Source organism: Muntiacus reevesi, chromosome 2 (assembly GCF_963930625.1).
Source record: "Muntiacus reevesi chromosome 2, mMunRee1.1, whole genome shotgun sequence".
NCBI lineage: Eukaryota > Metazoa > Chordata > Mammalia > Artiodactyla > Cervidae > Muntiacus > Muntiacus reevesi.
The window spans coordinates 264657748-264680715 of NC_089250.1; the positions used below are offsets into that span (position 1 = coordinate 264657748).

General features: G+C 57.0%; 2 protein-coding genes across 3 annotated transcripts in view; both read left to right on the plus strand.

Moving 5' to 3' along the window:
* Positions 1-356: 356 nt before the first annotated feature.
* BCAM (basal cell adhesion molecule (Lutheran blood group)) lies at positions 357-11556 on the plus strand. The gene is made up of 15 exons (XM_065926279.1): positions 357-531; positions 2397-2518; positions 3073-3301; positions 3420-3490; positions 3766-3862; positions 3972-4154; positions 5024-5160; positions 5406-5562; positions 8026-8141; positions 8247-8388; positions 8553-8689; positions 8852-8996; positions 9102-9243; positions 10208-10325; positions 10418-11556. The coding sequence occupies exons 1-15, from the start codon at positions 450-452 to the stop codon at positions 10421-10423; spliced, it is 1884 nt and encodes a 627-aa protein (XP_065782351.1). The 5' UTR covers positions 357-449; the 3' UTR covers positions 10424-11556.
* Positions 11557-18828: 7272 nt separating this feature from the next.
* NECTIN2 (nectin cell adhesion molecule 2) overlaps positions 18829-22968 on the plus strand; it is a 32948-nt gene continuing 28808 nt past the window's right edge. For both annotated transcript variants that reach the window (XM_065926280.1, XM_065926282.1), the window contains exon 1: positions 18829-19123. In XM_065926280.1, the coding sequence (XP_065782352.1) occupies positions 19033-19123 (91 nt within the window). In that variant the 5' untranslated portion in view covers positions 18829-19032. The remainder of the gene's footprint in view (positions 19124-22968) is intronic.

Below are 22968 nucleotides of genomic sequence, written 5' to 3' on the forward strand. Positions count from 1 at the left end.
CTGGCTGGACCCGGGCCAGCAGGTCGAAAACGACGAGGGGAGCCCAGGTCACTGGCCGGGGTGAGAACGGGTCCCGCCGGTGAGAGTGAGGCGGAGAGGGTCCGCGGTGGTCCAGGGAGGACCCCGTTGTGGACACCGGCGGAACTGGTTGGTCGGGTCACCCGCCAGGGGCGCTGGTCAGTCGGAGCCTGACACCCTGGGGCCTGGGGGCGGGGAGCCTGGCTCCGGGCTGAGCGCTGGGAGGTCGGCTCCGGGCAGTGGGAGGTCCTGGCCTGGCGCCCGGGTTTGGAGCGGGGGACGAGCGGGAGACCGGGAGGGCGGGGCGGGGCGGGGCTGCCTGGGGCGGGGCCTCCTCGCTCCAGCCCCGGCGGCCGCCGAGCCCCAGCCCGGGCTCAATCGCTGCCCCCGCCGCCCGCCGCTCGCCGCCCGCTGCCGCCGCCGCCTTGAACATGGAGCCCCCGGACGCGCGGGCTGGGGCGCGCAGGGCCCCGCGGTTGCTGGTGCTCGTGCTCCTGCTGGCGGCGCAGCCAGGTATGGCTCGGGCTGAGAGCAGAGCGCTCCTGGAGGGCGCGGGGAGGGGAAGTGGGGACGGGCGTTCACCGACCCCAGGGACCCCAGGAAAGGAGGGATATGGGGGTGCCCCTCCCAGTGAGAGACCTAGCGACAGCCAGGCAGAGGGCTGGGGATCTTCGGCTGTGTATTAGAAGCGATCTGAGGAGTCGTGGGACCCAGGAGTGCGGGCGCTCCGCTCCCTGCCCCCTCAGACGCCGAGATCTGCCCCCGCTCTCACCCCCGCCTGGGCCCTACTCCCCCGGACCCAGAGGTCCTGGGCTCCAGTGGCCCGGAGTGCCTTTTCCCCGGGGACAGAAGAGACCAAAGTGGAGCTCCCCGCTCAAAAGTTGTCAAGTTTTGAGAGGGTCAGGGACCCTCTGGCTAGAAACCACCAAGTCACATGCGGTTGCGGGTTCCCCCCATTCAGATTCAGAGCCCAGACTCTACAGGACCCGCCCCTCTCGCCTCCCGCTCCATCAGAAAGGGCTGGAGCCAGCCCCTGGGCGGTGACAGCAGGACCAAGTGTTTCCAAGTGACAGAGCCCCCCTTCCCCGGGGCCCAAATAAAGCCACGCACCTGCGTCGTGGTTGGAGGAGACGTAGGGGCCCTCGGGGGCTGGGGGAAGAGAGAACTGGGGGAGAGAGAGATCGCTCCGACCGGCCTTGCTGCCTCTACTGCTCAGACCCAGCCCTGGGCACCAGCCTGGCCCCACACTCCCTCCCATGGGGCAGGCCCCGGGCCAGAGGTGGGTGCCTGGGAATCCAGGGCCCTGGCACAAGCTTGGCGACCAGGGGGTCCCCAGGGGCAGAGCTGGGCCAGGCTGGGCGGGGAAGGGAAGGGAGATTGTAAGAACTGAGAGCTCAGGCCAGGATGCCAACCCAGAGACCGAAAGAGCTCGCTTTCCTGATGCGAACACCTCTACCTGCCCGGATCCTGGGATGGGAGTCCCGGCCCTCTGCTCCCTTCACCCTCAGGACCCAGATCCGGGGCCTCCACCCTGTCCTGCTCTGAGGCAGGCTCTGCTGCTCTATCAGAGAGTTAGAGGGGCCGAGGGGCAGGTGGGGGGCTCGGGCAGGTCTGAGCCAGCCTGTCCCTCCCACATTCCTGAGACCTGCCCAGCCCTGTCCCCCCTCACCGCGCCCACACACCCATCCCGCCTCAGCTCCGGCTCAGCCCCAGCCCCCCGCCCCTGACGGAGAGACCCGGGGGGCAGGGCCGGGCCACACGGAGACAGAGGAACACGGAGAACCGGAGATGCAGGGTGAGGGGCGCGCGCAAGCGCGCGCGCACACACACACACACACACACACACACACACACACACACACACGCACGCACGCACACACGCAGAGGTGTGACTGAGATGGAGATGATTATCCACCTTGTTGTGCCAGGCCCCAGGTGAAGTGCTGGAGGCTAAGGAATGAGCCCACCAAGGCCCTGCCCTCGAGGGGCATTGGGTCTAATGGGACAAGCAAGGACACACAGCATTTGAGCCCAAGAAGATTGTTTGGAGGCCACCAAGGGCCCTGTGTGGCCCAGGGGAGGAGTCTTCAGTTCTGCAAGTGAATGGAGAGATGGAGAGATATGCTGATGGGATCTGAAGCTCAGAGATGCAGAAATGAGAGATGGGGTGGGGGGGGGGCGAGGAGCTGAGTCTGAGGGAGCAGGGCTGGGGGCCTGGACCGCTGGGTCTGAGGGAGGAGAGTAGAGGGTCTGGACCCCTGGATCTGAGGGAGGAGGGTCTGGGGGCCTGGATCCTGGGTCTGAGGGAGGAGGATTGGGGACCTGGAGAGCTCTGCCTCCTAGTGGCAGTGGGAGAGAGCTCAGTTGCCCTCCCGCAGGTTCCAAGGCTGAGGTCCGCCTGTCTGTGCCCTCCCTCGTGGAGGTGATGAGGGGAGAGTCTGTCACTCTGGACTGCAGTCCCTTGGGGACCCATGACTATTTCATGCTGGAATGGTTCCTGGTGAGTGCTGTGGGCTGGGAGCGAGGGCATGACAGAGGGGGCCCTGAGAGTCAGGGCGCAGTGGGGCTGCAAACCTTCATCCCCTCATCCGAGCCCGAAAGCCCCTAGAAACCCCACCAAGCTGCGTTTCCATTTTACAGGTGGGGAAATGGAGGCCCAGCAAGGGGAAGCCCCTCTCCAGGGTACCCGGATGTCCGGGCACAGCTGAGGCTAGAATGAAAGCAGTCCCCTGGCTCTTGAAAGAGGACATTCAGAGGCAGACACCCAGAAGGCAGGAGCCCAGGGATGGGACTAAAGAGAAGGAGAAACAGGAGACCCAGGGCAGGAAAGGGAGACAGAGGTGGGAACACAGTGAGAGGGCGAAAGAGGGAACCAGAGAGGGGAAAAGGTGACCGCAGAAAGGCAGCAGGGTGGGAGAGCTGGAGAGAGGGCAGAGGGACCAGAGAGAGAGCGAGAACTTGAGACAAGGAGACCCACGGAGCGGCAGAGAAAGGGGACACAGAGGAGGGCCCGCGGCCGGGCAGCCTCTCGCTGAGACGCTCCCCTGACCGCAGGTCGACCGCTTCGAGGTCCGCCACCTCCTGGCCTCCGCCGAGCTGCGTGGCTCCGAGCTCCGGGACAAAGTGCTCAACTCCCGGGGCCGCAGCCCCCCGTACCAGCTGGACTCCCGGGGGCGCCTGGTGCTGCCTGAGGCCCAGGTGGGCGACGAGCACGACTACGTGTGCGTGGTGAAGGCGGGGGCAGCGGGCACCGCCGAGGCCACCGCCAGGCTCAACGTGTATGGTGAGTGTCTGTGCCTCCCTTCCGACCACCAGCCCCCCACAGCACACACACATCCCGGGAAGGGGCGGGGAGGTGAGGACCCCGGGAAGCAGCTCCTGACTGTAAGTTCCTCCCGCAGTCAAACCAGAGGCCCCGGAGGTCTCCCCCTACAAAGGAACCCTGACTGTCATGAGTGACTTTGCCGAGGAGGTACCTGGGGCCGCACCTTGCTTCCAGGGTTCTGAGGGGAGCAGGGGGTCCTGGGCTCCTACAGCCCAAGGTCGGGAGAGGCTGGGGGCTCAGGCTTCCCAGTCCGAGGAGTAGGGGTCTGGGAGTTCCGACCTTGGGTCTCCCGGGAGGAGAGGGTTGGGAGCTGGACTCGTGCGTCTGGGTCTGGTCTGGTCCCCCACCCCCAGCCCCAGGGAGGGGGACCGAGACTCCAGGGTCCTGGCTCCCAGCCCGGTGCGGGCCCGTGTCTGCCCCAGATAGCCACCTGCACCAGCCGCAACGGGAACCCAGTGCCCCAGATCATATGGTATCGGAACGGGCAGCCCCTGACCGTGCCCCTGGAGGTGAACTCTGGTGAGTGGCGCCTGAGGGAGCTCGGCTAGACCTCAGGGGCTGGGGCTGGGGCTGGGGCTGGGCGGTGGCCGGGCTGGCTGACCGCCGCCCCCGCCGCCCTCTCTCGCAGAGGGCTACATGACCATCCGCACTGTCCGGGAGGCCTCCGGGCTGCTGACCTTCAGCAGCAGCCTTTACCTGCGGCTCCACAAGCCTGATGGGGAGGCCAGCTTCCACTGCGCCGCACACTACTACCTGCCCGCTGGCCAGCACGGCCGCCTGGACAGTCCTTCCTTCTCCCTCAACCTGCACTGTGAGTCCGAGCCGGCCCCCCGGCTACCCCCACCTGGACCTCTCCTGCCGAGGCCTGACCCTCCACGGTGACCCCGTGACCTGCCCCACCCCTTCCAGGCCTTCCGCTCCCTTACCTCTGGCTGGAGTGGGTACTGGCCTCTGACCTCTAACCTCTAACCCCATCCTGACTTCTGACTCCCCCCATAACACCCTGAACCCCGTGGAGTCTCAGGACTAACCGTTGTGCCCCATGCTTCCACCCTGAAATGGGTCCCCCCGAATCTCACATTGACCTGTCACCCACACTGTAGCAGAGGAAAGAACTAACGTTGCCAAAGGTTAGGGGTCATTTGTTTTTTTTTGGGGGGGGGCCACACCATGAGGCATGTGGGATCGTAGTTCCCTGACCAGGGATCGACCCTGAGCCCCCTGCACTGGAAGTGTGGAGTCACCCCCTCCACAACCCTGCCTCCAACCCTTTCTATGGTGCCTGTCCTGGTCTAGATGTCCCCGGCCCCTCCAGGCTCCCATACAAGGCAGCCAGAGAGCCCTTCCCAAGGTGCACACTGACCTGTCCTCTCCACCTCTGAGCTCAGGTCCCTGACCTCAGAACAAGTGCAAACTTGAGCCTCAAAAGCTATGACCTCTAGGGAGCCTCCCTGGTTAAGACTGCACGCTTCCAAAGCCGGGGGTATGGGTTCAATCCCGAGTCAAGAAACTAAGATCCCACATGCTTCATGGCATGGCAAAAATAAAAAGAAAAAAGATATTACCTCTCACCTTGGGCCAAACATAGCCCTTTCCTTTGCTGCAGTGCTGGCCTCTCCCCCTTAACCTAGCCCTGCCTTTTACTCTTGACCATGATCGTGAGTCTACCCTTTGCCTTAGATCCCACAGAGCACGTACTGTTCTGGTTGGGCAGCCAGTCCACTGCCGAGGGCTGGGTCCGCGAGGGTGACTCTGTCCAGCTGTTGTGCCAAGGGGACGGCAGTCCCAGCCCGGAGTACACGTTTTTCCGGCTTCAGGTAACCCACCCCCCTCATTCCCCTGACTTCTGCGATCTACTCATCTGTACCAACTTCTGACCCTTCACCTGGGTGACCCCTGGCTTAGCAAGGCACGTGATCAATGACCCAGGAGCTATCTGTTCCCCGATTTGTGAGAGTCTTGACATACCTTGATGCCTGGCTTGGGTGACCCCTGACCTAACCTGACCCTGCCAGCCCAGAGCATCTCCTGAACTGGGTTCCTCACTCCTGGTCTCCCCCAGGACAAGCAGGAGGATGTGCTAAAAATAAGCCTTGAGGGGAACTTGACGCTGGAGAGGGTACAGCGGAACCAGAGCGGGACCTATGGCTGCAGGGTGGAGGACTACGATGCCCCCGAGGATGCGGAGCTCTCCAAAACCCTGGAGCTGCGTGTGGCCTGTGAGAGCCCCCAGAGTGGGAGGGGGGCCCTGGCATCAGCGATCTCCTCACCCTTGCCACCACCCCCCTCCACCCCGCAGCCCTGTCTCCCATCCTTTCTATGGTGCCCAGCCTGATCTCAATGCCCTCGGCCCCTCTAGTCTCCCATATAAGGCAGCCAGAGACCCCTTTCCAAGGCATACACCTGATCTTCTCCTGCCTAGAACCTGCATAGCTCCCCAGTCCTCTGGGGACAAAACGCACATGCTTCACCCCAGCCTTCAAGACCCACCCGGCTGGCCTCCCCTTCGGCGGACCCCTCTCCCCATCACACCCCAAGCTCTTCTCCTCTTTCCTACAGTAACTCCCCATCTTCTCTTCTGTTCAATCCCAACCCACCTCTCAGGTCCCAGTCTTCCAAGAAGCCTTCTTGGTCCACCTGCACACAAGCCCTGAGCAGAGGCTCTGTCCCTCCTGGGCACTCCTGTTACCTCCCTTCCTCGGGCTAGACCCTGTGCCACAGGTGAACTAGACAGCGAAGCCCCAGCCTCCACCAAGCTCCAGGGTCCAGTAGGGGAGACAGATGTTAAACTGAACACACACTTTTTTTCTTTGAACACACACTTTGAGTCGCAGTCCTGGCTCTATAGAGACTAACGCAGAGGAGTGGGATAAGGAACTGGTGCGGTGAGTAGGGATTATTTTCCATGGGGGGTGTTGGGGGCTGCAGATTCTGACTGCAGGCAGGAAATTTATGAGGAGTGCCCCGGGATCCACACATCTTAGAGGGAGATGAGGGAAGGAAGCAGGATGCAACAGAGGTGGAAGTTGAGCTTTAGCCTAAGGAAGACCTCGACGTGCTCACAGGGCACTTAGAAGCTGAGAGATCCCCAGTTGGGGTACAGGGGCCGGGACTTTTGTATGTCCACGTCAACCCGTCATTGGATGTGAGCTGCCTGGGGAAGGAGGAGACATGACCTTGAGCCAGGGGCTCTCTCTGTGGCTCAGGCAGTTTCCAGAGAGGGCTGACAGCTGAGGGCTGACAGCTGACACCCTTCTCAGCAGCTGGGGAGGAAATCCTTTGGTGCCAAGGGTGAAATCTGAGTGTCCACGATAGAGGGTTAGAGAGACCTCTCTGAGAAGGTGAACATGTATAGGAAACCGAAGAATGGAACCAGACATATGATGAGCCAGAAGAAAGGCATTCCAGGCTGCGGAAACAGCACATGCAAGGGCCCTGAGGCCCACACTGGCATATTGGAGAACACCAGGGAAAGAACAGGGTAGCCAGAGCTCAGGGAACAGAGGGGCAGGTGGGAGATGAGGTTGAAGCAGTGCGCAGGGGCAGCCAGGCGGGACTTTTTGGCTTCATCAAGGAAAGAGGCCTGTATGCCCACCGTACTGGGGAACCACTGCAGGGTTTTGTTTTGGTTTGTTTTCTCCTCCTCACTGCAAGATTTTAAGCAGAGGCAAGGGCTGACCAGTGTGTGTTTTGAAAAGATCCCTTGGGGGGCCTTCTGTGGTGGTCCAGTGGATAACACTCCCTGCTCCCAGTGCAGGGGACCTGGGTTCAATCCCTGGTTGGGGAACTAAGATTCCCACATACCATCACTAAGCCCCGCGATGCAACTGAGAAGCCTGGGCACTACCGAAAAAAAGGAGGAGTGGGCTATTTTGTTTGGTTTTTTTTTTAAAGAACCCAGCACAACCAAAATTAAATACATTAAAAAAAATTTTTTTTTAAGTCAAACTTGGACACAACTGAGCAACTACACTTTCGCTATTTAAAAAAGAAAAAATCCCTCTGGCTGCTCAGCAAAGAACAGACCAGAGAGGACAAGAGTCCTGTCCAGTACAGAGACCAGTGAGGACATGACTGCAGTGGTCAAGGCAGATGGACCCCAGGATCAGAGATGGAAAGAAGTGAGAAGATCCACTTGGGGGACAGAGTAGAGAAAAAGACTTGATGAAAAAAATGGGTCGTGCAGAGGAGAGAAAGCCAAGGTTTGAGGGGTAGTAAGAGAAGGAGCACCCAACACCTCCCAGGTTATCTATTAACCTTGGGTTCAGACGTCAGCTCTAGAGGCAGGTGATCAAAGTGGGCCTGCATTTTGATTTTTTGTTGTTGTTGTTTTAAATGTTTATTTTATTTATTTAATTTGGCTGCACCAGGTCTTCATTGCGGCATGTGGGGTCTAGCTCCCCGACCAGGGATCAAACCCCGGGCACACTACATTGGGAGCTCAAAGTCTTAGCCACTGAACCACCAGGAAAGCCCCGTGGGCATGTGTTTTGGAGTCAGACTCCTAGATCTGGGCTCAAGGGCCCAGATGAGAGAGTGGAGAGCTCGTGGAGCTGGGGAGAAGTTGGCATTCTCTGCTGACAATTGTCCATTCACGTCTGCCCTTCTCAAAAGCCCTGGGGATCCCTTAATTGATTGGGTGAGGGTCCGGGGAAGGTGACAGTCTGTTCCCCCCACTCCAGACCTGGACTCCCTGGAGCTCAGCACAGGGGAGGAGCTTTCCTTACCTCTGGGTAACAGCACAACCGCGACCTGCTCTGCGCGAGGCCTGCCCACCCCGACCCTATACTGGACCAAGGTGAGAGGGAAGGGTGTCCCTCCCCAGCACGGGACCCTCCCCTTGCCATCAACCCCTCCCTGTCTCTCATGCCCAGCTGGTGCCTGCTCTTTCTCTCCTCCCCAGGACTCAGCACCCGTGGGGGAGGACCCCACACTCTCCCTCCACTCTGTCACCTTCGATTCCGCTGGCACCTACACGTGTGAGGCCTACATGCCCAGGATCCCCCTCCTGAGTCGCACCCGGAGCTTCAGGCTGCTGGTTCAAGGTTCGGGGTGCGGGCAGGTTGGGATGGGGATAGTATGGGGGGTGTGGGGGGCCAGGACAAATGAGATGGGTCCACAGCTGGTCCTTCTCTCCTCTTTTTCTCTCCCTCCTTTCCTTTCCCCGGATGCCTACTTCTCACCCCCTTTCCTGCCCCACCACCCACAGGGACACCAGAGTTAAAGGCAAAGGAGACTCAGCCCAAGGTCGAAGGCAGTTGGACCGAAGGAGATGAAGTCACCCTGATCTGCTACGCCCGTGGCTACCCGGAGCCCAAACTCAGCTGGAGCCAGTTGGGCGGCAGCGTAAGGGACCCTCCTCTGGCCCTCCCCAAATCCCAGCCCCCTCAACAGTCCACAGATCGTGTCCTCCCCACCCTCCACTTCCACCGACCACTTCCTTTTCACCTTTGCCCACGCCCCGAGCCCTTGATCCCGCAAGCCTGGGCCTGACCTGAGCCTCCACAGCCGACAGAACCGGCCCCCGGGGGCCAGGGCTGGGTGAGCAGCTCCCTGACCCTGAAGGTGACCAGTGCCTTGAGCCAAGACGGTGTCTCCTGTGAGGCCTCCAACCCTCTCGGGAATACCCAGCATGTCTTCCACTTTGGAACCGGTGAGTAAACGTCGGGGTGGAACCGACACTAGGTGGAACCGACACTAGATGCGGGGTCAGACAGCGGGCTGCTGGCTGACCCCTCCCCCTCCGCCCTGCCCCCAGTGGCCCCCCAGACCTCCCAGGCCGGCGTGGCGGTCATGGCCGTGGCCATCAGCGTGGCCCTCCTGCTCCTCGTCGTTGCCGTCTTCTACTGCATGAGACGCAAGGGGCGGCCCTGCTGCCGGCGGGGCGAGAAGAGGTCTCCGTAAGTGGCCTGCAACCTTGAAACTGACCTCTCTACCCCAACCCTGACCTCACCCCCAACCTCAGCCCCAAACCAACCACAGTCCCAACCCCAACTCCATCGGCAAATAAGATGCCATCCCATCTCCAACCTCCGACCTGGACCATGACTGTCCCCTCCCCTCTCCTCAACCCCACCCAGCCCGTAACCAAGTCCCAACCCACCCCAAGTTCACCTAACCCCATCCCCAATCTTGTCCCTACCTGTGATCCACACCCACCTCAATGCCAAAGTAACCTCATCTATACCTCCAGTTTCCTCTCCAATGCCAACCTCTCCCCCAGCTGCACTCTCAGCTCCAGGGCATATCCAGTAACCAATAACAGCTTCAACCACCTCCCCATCCCAAGCCCCCCTGCACAACGCCCCATCCCATTCCTAACTCCAAGCCCATCCCCATCCAACCTTATCTCCAACCTGCGACCACACGGCCACCCTCAACTCCAGTCCACAGCCACCCCCACATGCATGCGTACTAAGTCGCCTCAGTCGTGTCCAACTCTTTGCGACCCCATAGATCATATAGCCCATCAGGCTCCTCTGCTCATGGGATTCTCCAGCCAAGAATACTGGAGTGGGTTGCCATGCCTTCCTCCAGAGAATCTTCCCGACCCAGGGGTTGAACCTGCCTCTCCTGGGACTCCTGCACTGCAGGCGGATTCTTTACCACTGAGCCACCAGGGAAGCCCATCCTTCCCCACAGCCCTCCCCAAAACCCATCCCAGTGACATCACCAGCTCCAGCTCCAAGAGCAGCGTCAAGCATGTCCTCACCCCATCCCTGACCCCAGGGCCACTTCTACCTCCTAACCCACCCCCAGCTCATTCCCACCCACCCATCCCCAAGTCTATCCCCATCCAACACACCCATGGCCAGTTCCTTCCTTGGCCATGATCACCTCCAACACATTGCCTCCTCCCACTAGGCCACCTGGGGACCCCAAATTGAGCCACTCAGGGTCAGAGCAGCCGGAGCAGACGGGCCTTCTCAAGGGGAGTGCCTCTGGAGGAGCCAAGCGTGGGAGTGGGGGCTTTGGAGATGAGGTGAGTGAGGGCCTGGGCCCCTGGGGAGAGGGGACCACTGAGGGTGGAAGAAATGCTGTGGGCCCAGGCTGATCTCCCCATCTTCTCCCCAGTGTTGAGCCTGAGGACCTTCCCAGAGGCACTCATTGAACCCGACCTGGAGTCGCGAGCATCAGAAAACCAGCCCCGCTCACGCCTCCGCCTGCCCCCACCTTCCCGGCCTTCCCTCTTCCCTCTCTGGGCCCTCCCTTCCTTCCTCTGTGGGCTGGGCAGGGACCATAGCAGCCTGGGAGGGAGGGGACCTTCCTCCAGGGATTGTGACTCTCCCAGGCCCCAGAATAGCTCCTGGACCTCAGCCCAAGTCCTGGCCTGGGACGAGGCTGGAGGGTCGGCTGGCTGGGGCTATTTTTACCTCCTGCCTCCATTGCTGGTCCCCTGCCTCCCACCTGATGTCCTGCTGCAGAGTCTGACACTGGATCCCCGCCCCCTGCCCTGACCCCATCATCTGTGGACACTGGAGTCTGGAATAAATGCTGTCACATAGACACCATCCTGTGGCCAGAGCCGCCGCCTCTAGGGGATGAGAGGGGAAGGGGGGTGCAGGTGATGCTCTGGCCCTCCTGGCTCTCCCACCCCCTTGCTGGACCTCAGGAGAAATTTGATGTCATGGAGAAAGAAATGAGAGAGAGAGGATGGAGGGTGACTCAGCTGGAAAAATGTGGAGAAGAGAGGTGCTGGGGGTCCACAGGGAGCTGAACCTGGCCCCTGAAGACCAGTGCCTTTGGGGGGAGGTGGGGTGCTGTCCCCTTAAATAAAAAATGCCCAGTCTCTCTTGCCAGAGGCCCAGAGGGAATTGAAGCATCCAGAGGAAAAGCTCTCTCTGAGCTGTAGAGTGAATGGAATTAGGGATTTAGGCATCTCCTCTGAGGACAGCAACTGGGGCGGGGGGCGGGGTGGAGGGGCAACTTGGAGGAACCCCCATGAAGGGATCTAGGCAGAGAGAAGAGATGGCAGAAACAGCAAAACAGAGACTTACCGCAGCAGGGGGAGAGGCATTTGAAAGGAGGACGGAGAGGCTAAGGGGGAAGTCAGAGGGATGGGCTGGGGCAGCTCAGAATTGAGAGAGAGCCACTGAGTCAGACAGAGATGTAGGGAGAGAGAGGCAAAGACAGACAAATAGAGACATGTCCTGGATCTATTTACTGTGCAGTTCCAGACCACAGCAATAAAGCAAAGATCACAATAAAGCAAGTCACATGAATTTTTTTGGTTTTCCAGTGCATATATTACATTTACACTGTACTGTAGTAAGTATGCAATAGCATTCTGCCTTGGGGCGGGGGGGGGGAAGTACATAGCTTAACTTAAGAAACACTTTCAAAAACAAAACACTTTCTTGTTAAAAATGGTAACCATCGTATGAGTCTTCTGTGAGTCATAGTGGTCACATCAAAGGTCACTCATCAGTGACCATAACAAACAGAAGAACAATGAAAAACCTTGAAATATTGCAAGAACTACCAAATGTGACACAAAGATACAAAGCAAGCAAAGGTTGTGGGGAAAATGACACCAATAGACACAGGGTTGCCACAAACCTGTAATTTATTAAAAAAAAAAAAAAAAAGCAGTATCTGTGGAGCACAATAAAGTAATGTGCCATACAGAGAGGAAGGGCTGCAGAGACAGACAGAAACACAGAAAGAACTGGGATTCAGAGAGATCATTCCAGTTAGAAAGGGAGGGGTAAAAAAAGTTTCAAAAGAGCAGCTCAGAAGCAGTGGGAGGCAGACAAGTGTGACCTTGGGCAAGTGACTTCACCTCCCTGAGTCCATCAGATAGAGAGAAACCACACTTGGGCCGTGGACGGCCACTGTGAGGAGAGAGAGCAAGTATCCCTGTGCAATGCATGCTGGAGGTCTCTGCCGGTGACCCCACCCCTGGCCTCAGTTTACTCAGCCACCAGATGGACCTGTGGCCGTGGGGAGTTGAAGAGATGCTATGGGAGCCTCCTCGTAGGCAACTGAGCAAACGCTCGGAGATTTCCAGAATGGAAGAGCTCACACTGGCCGAATTAAGGTGCTCAAATTCCATGATTTATTGAGTCAGATTAATACAAACAGGAGGGACTTCCCTGGTGGTCCCGTGGTTAAGACTCTGCCTTCCAATGCAGGGGTCGGGGTTCAATCCTTGGTTGGGGAACTAAGATTCCCCTCGGGTGTGGCCAAAAGATTAAAAATAAATAAATATATAAATAAAACAAATGGGAGAAACAAGAGAGATGGGGCAGGTTAACACACTGAAATGGGGAACAAAGGATCAGAGTCCTGCCGCCTGAGCTTGGCGGTTCCCGGGGCTCTGTTGTCATCTCCGCGTGGTGCGGTCTCCACGCCCAGAGCCGAGGGGGCGCAGGGAGGATCCACACCCGGAAGTTGCCAGGCCGCGTGAGGGCAAATGCATTCAGCCACACCTACCTGCAGGTGGAGGAAAACAAGCTTGCTGGCCATGGCTCCCGCCTGCATGACGTGAGCACGGGACTCACCCAGCAGAGCGAGAGTCCCCAAGAGTCACCCAAGCACTCTCGGATAAGTGAAACGAAAGTGTCAGTCAGTCGTGTCCGACTCTTTGCAACCTCACGGACTGTAGCCCGCCAGACTCCTCTGTTCATGGGATTCTCCAGGCAAGAATTCTGGAGTAGGTAACCATTCTCTTCTCCAGGGAATCTTTCCGACCTAGGCATCAAACCGGGTCTCTTGCATTGCAGGTGGTTTCTTCACCGTCTGAGCCAGCAGGGAAGCCCAAGGACTCTCGGATACTTGAGGCTTAATCAGTCTTTCTATCCTTCCCATGGACATTCAGCTCACATTTTTTTTTTTAATCGAAGCATAGTTGATTTACAATGTTGTGTTAGTTTCCGATGTACAGCACGGTGATTCAGTTTTACATATATAGACAGCCTTTTTCGTATTCTTTTCCATTAGGATTTATCACAGAATGTTGACTAGAGTTCCCTGTGTCATACACTGGACCTTGTTGTTTATCCATCTTATATATAATAGTTTGCATTTGCTACCCCAAACTCCCAATCCTTCCCTCCGCCACCCAGAATGGAATATTCTTTTTGAAAAATCCAGCAGACACACAGAGAAATCGTAGAATGATTGGGAGAATTTGATAACTGTGAAAAGTGTTTAGTCCAAAGCCTGGCACAGAGCATGTGTTCAGTATGTGTTTAGCATTATTATTATCATTCATGGAAAATGGAGAGACAGAAAGAAAAGCAAGAAAGGACCCAGGTGGAGAGATACCACATTAAGGGCAGATATTGGTGAGGCGGGATCTGGGGAGCTGGAGGGGGAGGGAACAGATGGCTGGGGGAGGGGCGAGAGGGAACCCCAGGGAGAAAGGGATGCTCCACCCAGCACCTGGTCCCCAAATTAATGAGGGGAGGGTCTTGGCCTGCCTCCCAAGAGGGCATACATTTGCATAAGATCCCTCATCTGCATGGCATTCCAGGCAATTTGCATACAGATGGCAGCCTGTGCCCTCCTTAGTCTGATCCCTCCCCCCATCTTGGCCAAGGGTCTGGGGGAAGGGGCAGCAGGTGTGGGTGGGTGATGAACCACCATGATCTGGGGCTCCAGGAAGTAAAGGCAAGTTCGGAGTAGACTCCCCTTGCTCCTCAACCTTCCGTGGCTCCCTGTTGCCCTCAGGACTGTGAGGCACCCTTCACTTGGCATTCAGGAGCTGCTAAGTTGTCACCCACACACATACCCACTGCTCGTCTCTCACATCTTGTGCCTTTGTGAATTTACTGTTCTCCCACCTGAAATGTCCTCTCTCATTTCCCCCACGGTAGCAAAGCTTGCCTCTCCTTCAAAGCCAGGATATCTTTAAGAATTCTGACAAGTTTTCCCTAGCGGCGCAGACAGTAAAGAATCTGCCTGCAGTGCAGGAGATCGGGGTTTGTCCCTGAGTCCAGAAGATCCCCTGAAGAAGGAAATAGCAACCCACTCCAGTGTTCTTGCCTGGGAAATCCCACGAACAGAGAAGCCTGGCAGGCTACAATCGATGGGGCTGCAAAGAGTCAGACACAACTGAACAACTAACAATACTCTTGTCCTTGGAACTTTACTGAAATTTGTGCCACCTCTGGACTCATATAGATTTTATTAGTAAAGATGTGTTTTGTTGCAAATGACAAAAAAAAAAAAAAAAAAAAAAAAACCTGAAGTAAAAAAAAGTTGTGTAAATGAAAAGGGAAAATTATTCATTCATATAACCAGGAAGGTCAAAGACTGACTACTTTCAGGCATAGCTGGATCCAGGGGCTCAAAGAGTCTCATCAGAAAGCTGGCCTGTTCCAGTTCTCAGCTCTGCTGTCCTCCACGCACAGGCAGTTTCTTCTGTCTCTGGAGGCACCCTCCGGAGGCACCCAGAGTACCAGTGTTCTTACCAGTTTACCAACCCTCATCAAAAGAGGGTGTCCCTTTCCTATTAGCTCAAACAGACATCTCAGGGCTAATTCTCATTGGTCAAGAATGAGTCCCACCCCCATCCCTGAACCAATCCCTGTGGCCAGGGGACCCAAGGCTCTGATTGGCCAGGACTGGGCCAGGCTCACTCCGAACCATAAAGGCTTGGTATGGAAGAGGTTTTGTTGTTGCTCAGTCACTCATTTGTGTCCAACTCTTTCCAACCCCGTGGACTACAGCACCCCAGGCTTCCCTATCCTTCACTATCTCCTGGAGTTTGCTCAGACTCATGTCCATTGAGTCGATGATGCCATCCAACCACATTGTTCTCTTTTGCCCCCTTTTCCTCTTGCTTTCAATCTTTCCCAGCATCAGGGTCTTTTCCAATGAGTCCGCTCTTAGCATCAGGTAGCCAAAGTATTGGAGCTTCAGCTTCAGCATCAATCCTTCCAATGAATATTCAGGGTTGGTTTCCTTTAATGGACTTCCTTGTTGGCCCTAGTGGTAAAAAAAAAAAAAAAAAAACACACCTGCTTGCCAATGCAGCAGACATAAGAGATGCAGGTTCAAAACCTGGGTTGGGAAGATGCCCTGGAAGAGGGCTTGGCAACCCACTCCAGTATTCTTGCCTGGAGAATCCCATGTACAGAGGAGCCTGGCAGGCTACAGTCCATAGGGTCGCAAAGAGTCAGACACAACTGAAGCAACTTAGCACCCATTTCCTTTAGGATTGACTGGTTACAGGGCAGGTAAAATATAATACTTGGCATCAACTCCCAAGCTCCATCAGGAAGCCTTTGGCTCTGTGCCCCCACCTCCTGGTGGGTATGACTCTTCAGTGAAGTGTCATCTCTGAGACTCCTTGACGCTGGAAGTCAACTGCCCAGGTATGAGACTCACCCAGTCATCTGTCAACAAACACACAATGTAGTGCTTGACCTTATCCAAGTCCCCTTATGCATGTGACTAGGGGCATGAAATTCCAGCCTACTGGGGCTTACCTCCTGGGCTCAGCCCAGCTCACAAAGAAGAGCCAGGAGACAGTTGAGCACACTCCTTGACAGGCTTGGAGAAGAGTGGGTGCTAAGGGGAGGGACCTTCCTGGAGAAACTCTCCCTGGGGACTGGTTATTTTGTCCAAGGGAGGAATGCAGGAAGGGGGCAGAATTTCACAAAGCAAATCAGTAGCAAAGTTGGCACTAACCCCAGAGATCCTGGCCCTCTAGCCTGGCCCCAGATTGGGGAGAGAAGGACAGAGAGTTCTAGAGAGAATTTACTGCGCACCTACAGTCATTCTCCTTTATCTAGGACCCCACTGGATGTGTGGATTATACTGAACCTTACATATACAGTGTTTTTTTGTTCCTATATACACATCCCTGTGACAAACTTTCATCTATAAATAAGGCACAGCAAGAGAATATCCAAATTTTCAGCATCACTACTCTTGTGCTTTGGGTCCATTATTAAATAAAATGAGGGTTATTTGGACATCAGCCCCGTGACACCACTGCAGTCCATCTGATAATGGAACCGGCTACTAAGTGACTCAGGCAGGTAGTGTATAAGCACTGGACAGAGGAATGATTTATGTTTAGGGCCCGAGACTTCATCATGCCTCTCAGAATGGTTAAAAACCGATGAATTTTTATTTCTGGAATTTTCCATTTGATATTTTTGGACTGGGGTTGACACGGGGTAACTGAAACTGCAGATGGGGGGGGGGGGTGACGACTGTATTTGTCCAGCTGACCGCATGCCAGGCTGAGAGACATATCATGGGGAGGTCCTAGCCTGCTACTTCCTTGCTGGGAGGCATGGGGGCAGAGAATCACTCTATGCTCTATGTGTTTTTCAGCGAAATGGGGATCGTGAAATCTCCCTTCATGAGATTTTTGTGTGGAATTAACTGACAAGTGGGCATCTCTGGTGGCTCAGCTGGTAAAGAATCTGCCTGCAATGTGGGAGACCTAGGTTCGACTCCTGGGTTGGGAAGATCCCCTGGAGAAGGGAAAGGCTACCCACTCCCAGTATTCTCATGGACTGTATAGTCCATGGGGTTGCAAAGAGACACAGAGTGACTTGGGGCTTCCGTCATAGCTCAGTTGGTAAAGAATCTGCCTGCAATGTAGGAGACCCGGGTTCGACTCCTGGGTTGGGAAGATGCCCTGGAGAAGGAAATGGCAACCCACTCCAGTATTCTTGCCTGGAGGATCCCATTGTCAGAGGAGCCTGGCAGGCTGCAGTCCATGGGGTCGCAAGAGTCGGACATGACTTAGTGACTAAATCATCATCAACTGACAAGTAGCCAGCTCTTTGACTTTGGATCCAGTCATTTCTTTCTTTGTACCTCAGTTTCCTCATCACATAGGATGCTGTGGGGGGTTATTTGAGATAATACAGTGCACTTGGATTGGCGCCTGCCACATAGTCAGTGCTAAATACATTTATTAACAGTATTATTACTAAGATGTGAATGCCAGTCAGTAAGAGTCTCCACTACTTAAGATCTTGCACTTCTGGGTAGGAAAACTCAGGTGTGTGGCAGGCGGGAAGGGAGGGCAAGTCTATGGGGGTCCTCTTGGTAGGGCACGAAGCATCAGCCCCCAGCTGATCAGCTCCTTTTCCGAGGAACTGGAACCAAGGGATTTCAAGCGCTCAGTGGCATCGTCTCCCTCAGCCTCCTGCTTGCCGCCCTCGTCCCTACACGCAGGGCGGCCTCACCAGCTCCCCCGGGCAGAGCAAGGAATGTGAAGAGGTAGGTGGGGGAGGGGAGGAGCGAGAGCCGCCGGAGAGGGACAAAGGGGCCGAGGCAGAGCGAGAGACGCAAAGACGCGAGGAGGTTGGGAAGATAGGAGAAGTGGGACAAGGACACGGGGAGGGACTAGTCAAATCTGGAGGCCCGACCGTAGCCCAACCCCGCAGGGCCAGCCGACCGCTGGGAGCGGTCTGTGCTGCCCCCTGGCGGAAGGCCGCAGTAAGGAGATGGTGCGGACCAGATGCCGGAGGAGGGGGCTGCGGGATGGAGAGAGGTCAAGAGGGACGCAGAGAGAAACCAGAGGCACCGAAAGAGACACAGAAACGCACCGAGAAACACAGGGACAGAGAAAGACACAGATACAGAAACCCACAGAGTGGCGGGTAGAGACAGACACAGAGGCAGGCAGCGAGAGAGCCAGAGTCAAAGCGATGAAAAAGACAAGAGCCAAGTGACACAGAAACAGTGATAGAAAGAGACCAGGAACACAAAGCGACGCTGAAACGTGGAAACCGAAAGACCCAGAGATAAACACAGGGACGGAAAAAGAGGCAGACTCACAGAGACACTAAAAGACAGGAATCTAAAACACACGACGCGGCGACTCCCAAAGTCTCAGGCAGAGACTAGAAAGAGATGAGGATAGGCTGAGACGCGGACAGACCTGACAAGACAGCGCGGGGCGAGAACTGGGGAAGACGCTAGGCGGAGAAGGGGGTGGAGTCTCAGCGTGTGGGCGGGGCTCCAGAGGGGCGGGTCTATAGGAAACCACGTGCCTCATGCATGTTTGTCCAGATGGCCCTATCCCATACTGAAGGGGGCGGGGCCGAGGCATGGGCAAACTGAACTCCTGAGCGGCGGGGCAGACCACGGGGAGAACGAATGGGCAGGGCCATACCTGGGGGCGGGACTTCGTGGAAGCTAGACGTTCGGAAGGGCTGTACTTGCCCCTTTAGGCAGGGGCTCGAGAGCAATTTAGGTGTAAAGGGGCGTGGCTAGAGCACTAAGGGGCGGGGTTTGCCGGGAGAGCGCAAAGAGAGAATTATGGGGCATGGGGGCCGGCGATCAGAGAGTCCTGGGAGGGACGAATTTAGAATCCTGGGGAGCAGCGGGTGTAGAATCCTGGGAAGGGGAGGGAGAGGAATGCTGGGGGGGCGGGGCGAGAGTAGAATCCTGGGCAGAGACAGGCGTGGAATCCCAGGAGGGGGCGGGGTCAGACCTGCCTGAGGGGGCGTGGCCGGAGCCAGATCTGCTCGGCGAGGAGGGGAGGAAGGGGGTGGGTCCTGTGACGTCAGTCCGAAGCCAGAAAGAGTCTAAGGGCCAGGGTCGCTGAGCTGGAGAACCGGACCTCGACAGCAGAGCCGAGAAAGCCAAGCGCCGCGGGAACCGGCCGGGAGCCGAAGCCACTCAGGCACCTACTCGTCTGCCCAGTCGATTGGCGCACGCAGAGTGGCCCTCAGGCCCCTGCCGGGGCCCAGTCCCTCCCCGGGCCCCTCATGGCCCGGGCCACAGCCCTCCGGCCGTTGAGATTGTCGCCTCCGACGCTGCCGCTACTGCCGTTGCTGCTGCTCCTGCTCCGGGAAACCGGTGAGAGAACGCAGACGCCTCCCCGCCGCGCGCGAAACCATCCTTTTCCCTACCCCCAGCAGGAGGGTCGCAATGATAAGGCGACTACCCCATCTTTCCTTCTCTCAGAGTTGGGAGTCTGAGGCCCGGGGAGAATTGAGGGCAGGGAGCCAGATGTCCTCAGAGGGGCGGGCGGGGAGCTCGGACTTTGGGCCCCTTACAGGGCCAAGAATGATAATTCGGACGACCTGGGGGAGGGCTTGAGGGCTCCAACCCCGGGCCCCAGGGTGCTGAAGGCTCTGACTCCTGGGCCCGGAGAAAAGGAACTCCTGGGCCCCAGAAAAATTAGGGGCTGAGGGCTCTATCTCTTTGGTCCCAAGGAGAATGAAGGCTAGGGTCTCCGTCTACCGGGGTCCTGGTAGAATTGGGGTCAGGAAGGGCTCGAACTTGTGGGTTCCAGATTGTGAGCAGGGTTCTCTGTCTGTCTCTAGGGTCCCAGACAGAACTGGGGGCGGGGGGGGGGGGGGGGAGGCCAAAAGGTCCTGTCTCCTGGGCTCCAGATTTAATTGTGGGCATTGGATGTCCTGGAATTCAGATATAAATGTGGGCAGGAACCCTGTCTCTTGGGATCTAGTTCTAGAAGAGCCAGAGGCCCTGTCTGAAAGCTGGAGGCTCGGTCGGCCCAGTGTCCCGCGTAGACTAAGGCGGGTGGGACCTTTCCCGTTCCTTGTGAGCGACCGGCGGGGACATCCCTGGGGAAGTTTTCCGGGTTTCACTTTCGTCGAGCCGCGGCAGGGCGGGGGCGGGAGCTCTCCAGGCTCCCCGTTCCGGATTCCCGGTTTCGGGACCTTATCTCTCTCGTCGCGCCTTTGTCCTCAGAGCCGCAGCGGGAGGTGGACGTGAGGAGACGCCGCCCTAATCCGCTGTCTCTCCCTCCGCTCGGCCCACTTCCCCGCCCCCCTCCCCGACTCCTGTTTCCCCCACCTCCCCAGGGGAGGGGTGCATCCGCTGGAGAGGGAGAGGCTGCGAGGAAACAGGTGAGGGAGGCTCTGGCCCTGCCCCTTTGCAGGTGACCCGGCTGTTTATTCCCAGGTAGAAACTCACGATACTGTAGATTCACAAACGTTTGCCAGAAAGTGGGAGGGAGCTCGCGGGAGCCCTAGGTCTTTTTTGCCCCAGCGTGTCTCTGAATGGTCTCCCAGTTTTGACCCAGAGAGGGGGCACTGACTTTTCCTTCTGCCTGTCTCTCCCTCTGCGTCAGAAACAGTGAGATAAAGTCAGAACCTGCCACCTCTGGCAGAATGCTCAGAATCCACCCCGCCTTGGGCCGGGCGTTGACTTGGTGCATGATCTCGCAGAAGGCTCTCGACCACCCTATGGGACAGGTTCAGTTCCTGTTCCCATTAGACAGATGAGGAAACAAAGGCTTAGAAAGGACAAGCCACTTTCCCAGCGTCCTCAGCCAGTTTGCAGACTTCAGAGCCTTTCTTGGCTCTGCCACACCTGGTGGGCTCCAGAAAGTGCCTCTGAGCCTCCTTCTCCTTCTTTGGAAAACTGAGATAACAATTCCATCCCAGCAGGGACACTGGGGGGAGGGGGGGCAGGTTCAGAGACCCCACTGATCCCAGAGGAAATTCTTAGCACCTGAGGAGGAGAGCTTCCCCCTTCCCCACACTCCATCCTTGTGCCTTTGTGTCCTGCTCTCTCTCATCTCTGCCTCTTTCCTTCCCTTCCTCTTCTTCTCTGTCTCTCCCTCTCCTCCTTCGCTCACTTTCTCTCCCCCTCTCCCTCTCTGCATTTCTCACCCTCTCCCTGTCTGCTCCTCTGGCTCTCTAATCTCTCTCCAAGCTCTTTCCTCCTTTCTCACCCTCTCTTTCTCTCTCCTGTCCATCCATGTCTGTTTCCCTGTCCCTGGCTCCTCTGACTTCCCCCTCCTTGGCCTCCAAGGAATGAAGGTGCACCACCTGGGCTTTCTGCTGGGCCGGCTCCCCTCCGCAGTTCTCCCGGGCTTTCATTGCTCATCCATGTCAGCCAGGCAGCCCCATGTAGCGGAGGGGGATGGGAGGAGAGGGGCCTGCCGGCCTGCTGTCTCTTCTCATTAGGGAAGGAGACCTGGACAAGGGAGAAGTAGGGGTGGGTCTGCTCACATCCTGGGGGGGAGGAGAGGGGCAAGAGGAATTTAGGGAGAGGCTGGAGATACACGGATGGGGACAGAAGCCAATAGAGGGAGGATGTCAAACAAATTTAGGGACGGGGTCAGAGACACATGTAGAAATGGAACGGAGAGATGGGGGGATGAAATTCAGCCACAAGGATGGGGCAGAGAAAGTGGGGGGCAGGGGAAAGGGAGCTGGAAAGACATCTCGATAAAGGCAGGAACAGCATAAAGAGACAGAGGTTTTGTGACAGTTGGGTGGGGGACCAAAAGACCCCAGCCAGTCAGTGATGGTGATGCCATGACCCAGGGAGGTCAGGGCACAGGCCAACCTTAAGGCCAGCAGTGTGTGGGGGCCACAGGGAGTGATGGACACGGAAGGGACAGGGAGTTGGGCAGGCTGGCTAGCTCCCCCGCCCCCACCAGGGACGCTGTTACATTTTTAATGTCCCAGCAATGCTGAGAAATGGAGCAAGAGGAGGAGGAGAAAAGGGGACCCAGCAAGATGGCCCAGCGAAGAGAAAGTATGTCAGGGGTTTGGTGAAACATGCAGAGATGGGGAGACCCAGGAGGCAGAGGGTCAGAGCCACGGAGAAACAGATCCTGAGAGACAGAGACCAGAGACCTGGAGAGACTAGAGACCCCAGGAATCGGTGGTGGGAGCCAGATCCCAGAGACGAGGAGACCCCCAGACCCAAAAGATCCAGACCTCAGATGTCGGAGTACAGAAGAAAGAGAATATGAGAACAGGTAGGGTCTCTTGGGCCTGGTGAAAATGATCTGAAATTGATTGTGGTCATGGAGGCACAAATCTATGAATTTACTAAAAGTCATTGAACTAGACACTTTAAATGGGTGAATCATATGGTATGGGAATTGTATCTAAATAAAACTTTTAGAGAGAGAGAGAGACGGACAGACACAGAGAACAGAGACTTGGGGACTCCTGGGGGACACAGAGGGGCAGACTGGGAATCCTAAGAACCAGAGACAGAGACACAAGAGATCAAAGAGACAGCACCTGCGAGAGGAGGGCCAGAGTCTCAGAGACAGAAGTGTTTTGGTGTAAACTCGGCCTGGGCAGAATGGTGGGGGTGGGGTTCTGTCTGAGGGGCTCAGCCAGGGAGAACAATCCTAGAGATTCACCCCCAGAAGCATCAGAGCCCACAGGGGAGACCTTCAGTAGGGGTGGAGTCCCTGCAGAAAGGCAGAAAATCACAGACCAGAGAGGGGAGTGATGACCATCACCCGAGCTGAGTAATGACCACCGTCAGAGAGGGGCTGGGGGAAGCAGGTGAAGATATGCAGACCCAGACAGACAGACAGCCCGATATCTTGGCTGCTTCTGCTCAACAACAACCCCCCCACCCCCCCGCAACCAAGCCGGTTCCTGGATGTCCGCTGTGGGGGTGGGCACCATGATTAATGCAATTAATTAATTAAGGAGGTAGCTGAGGCAGCAGCTGAGGCCAGCACTCCAAGCACGCTGGCCTTCAAGGGCCAACTGGCATCTGCCACACCCTGTGGTCAGAGGGCAGGTCACGATACCTTGTAGGTCCGGAGAGGGTGAGCCAAGCCGGGAGGAGACAGCCAGGCAGGCAGGAACCCAGGAGTCCGGGCCCCCAGCCCCTTCCTCTCAGCCCTGATTTCCCCTCCCCAGATCTCAGGGTCTCAGGCTCTGGGTCTCTGTCCCCACCCTCCCAAAGGATTC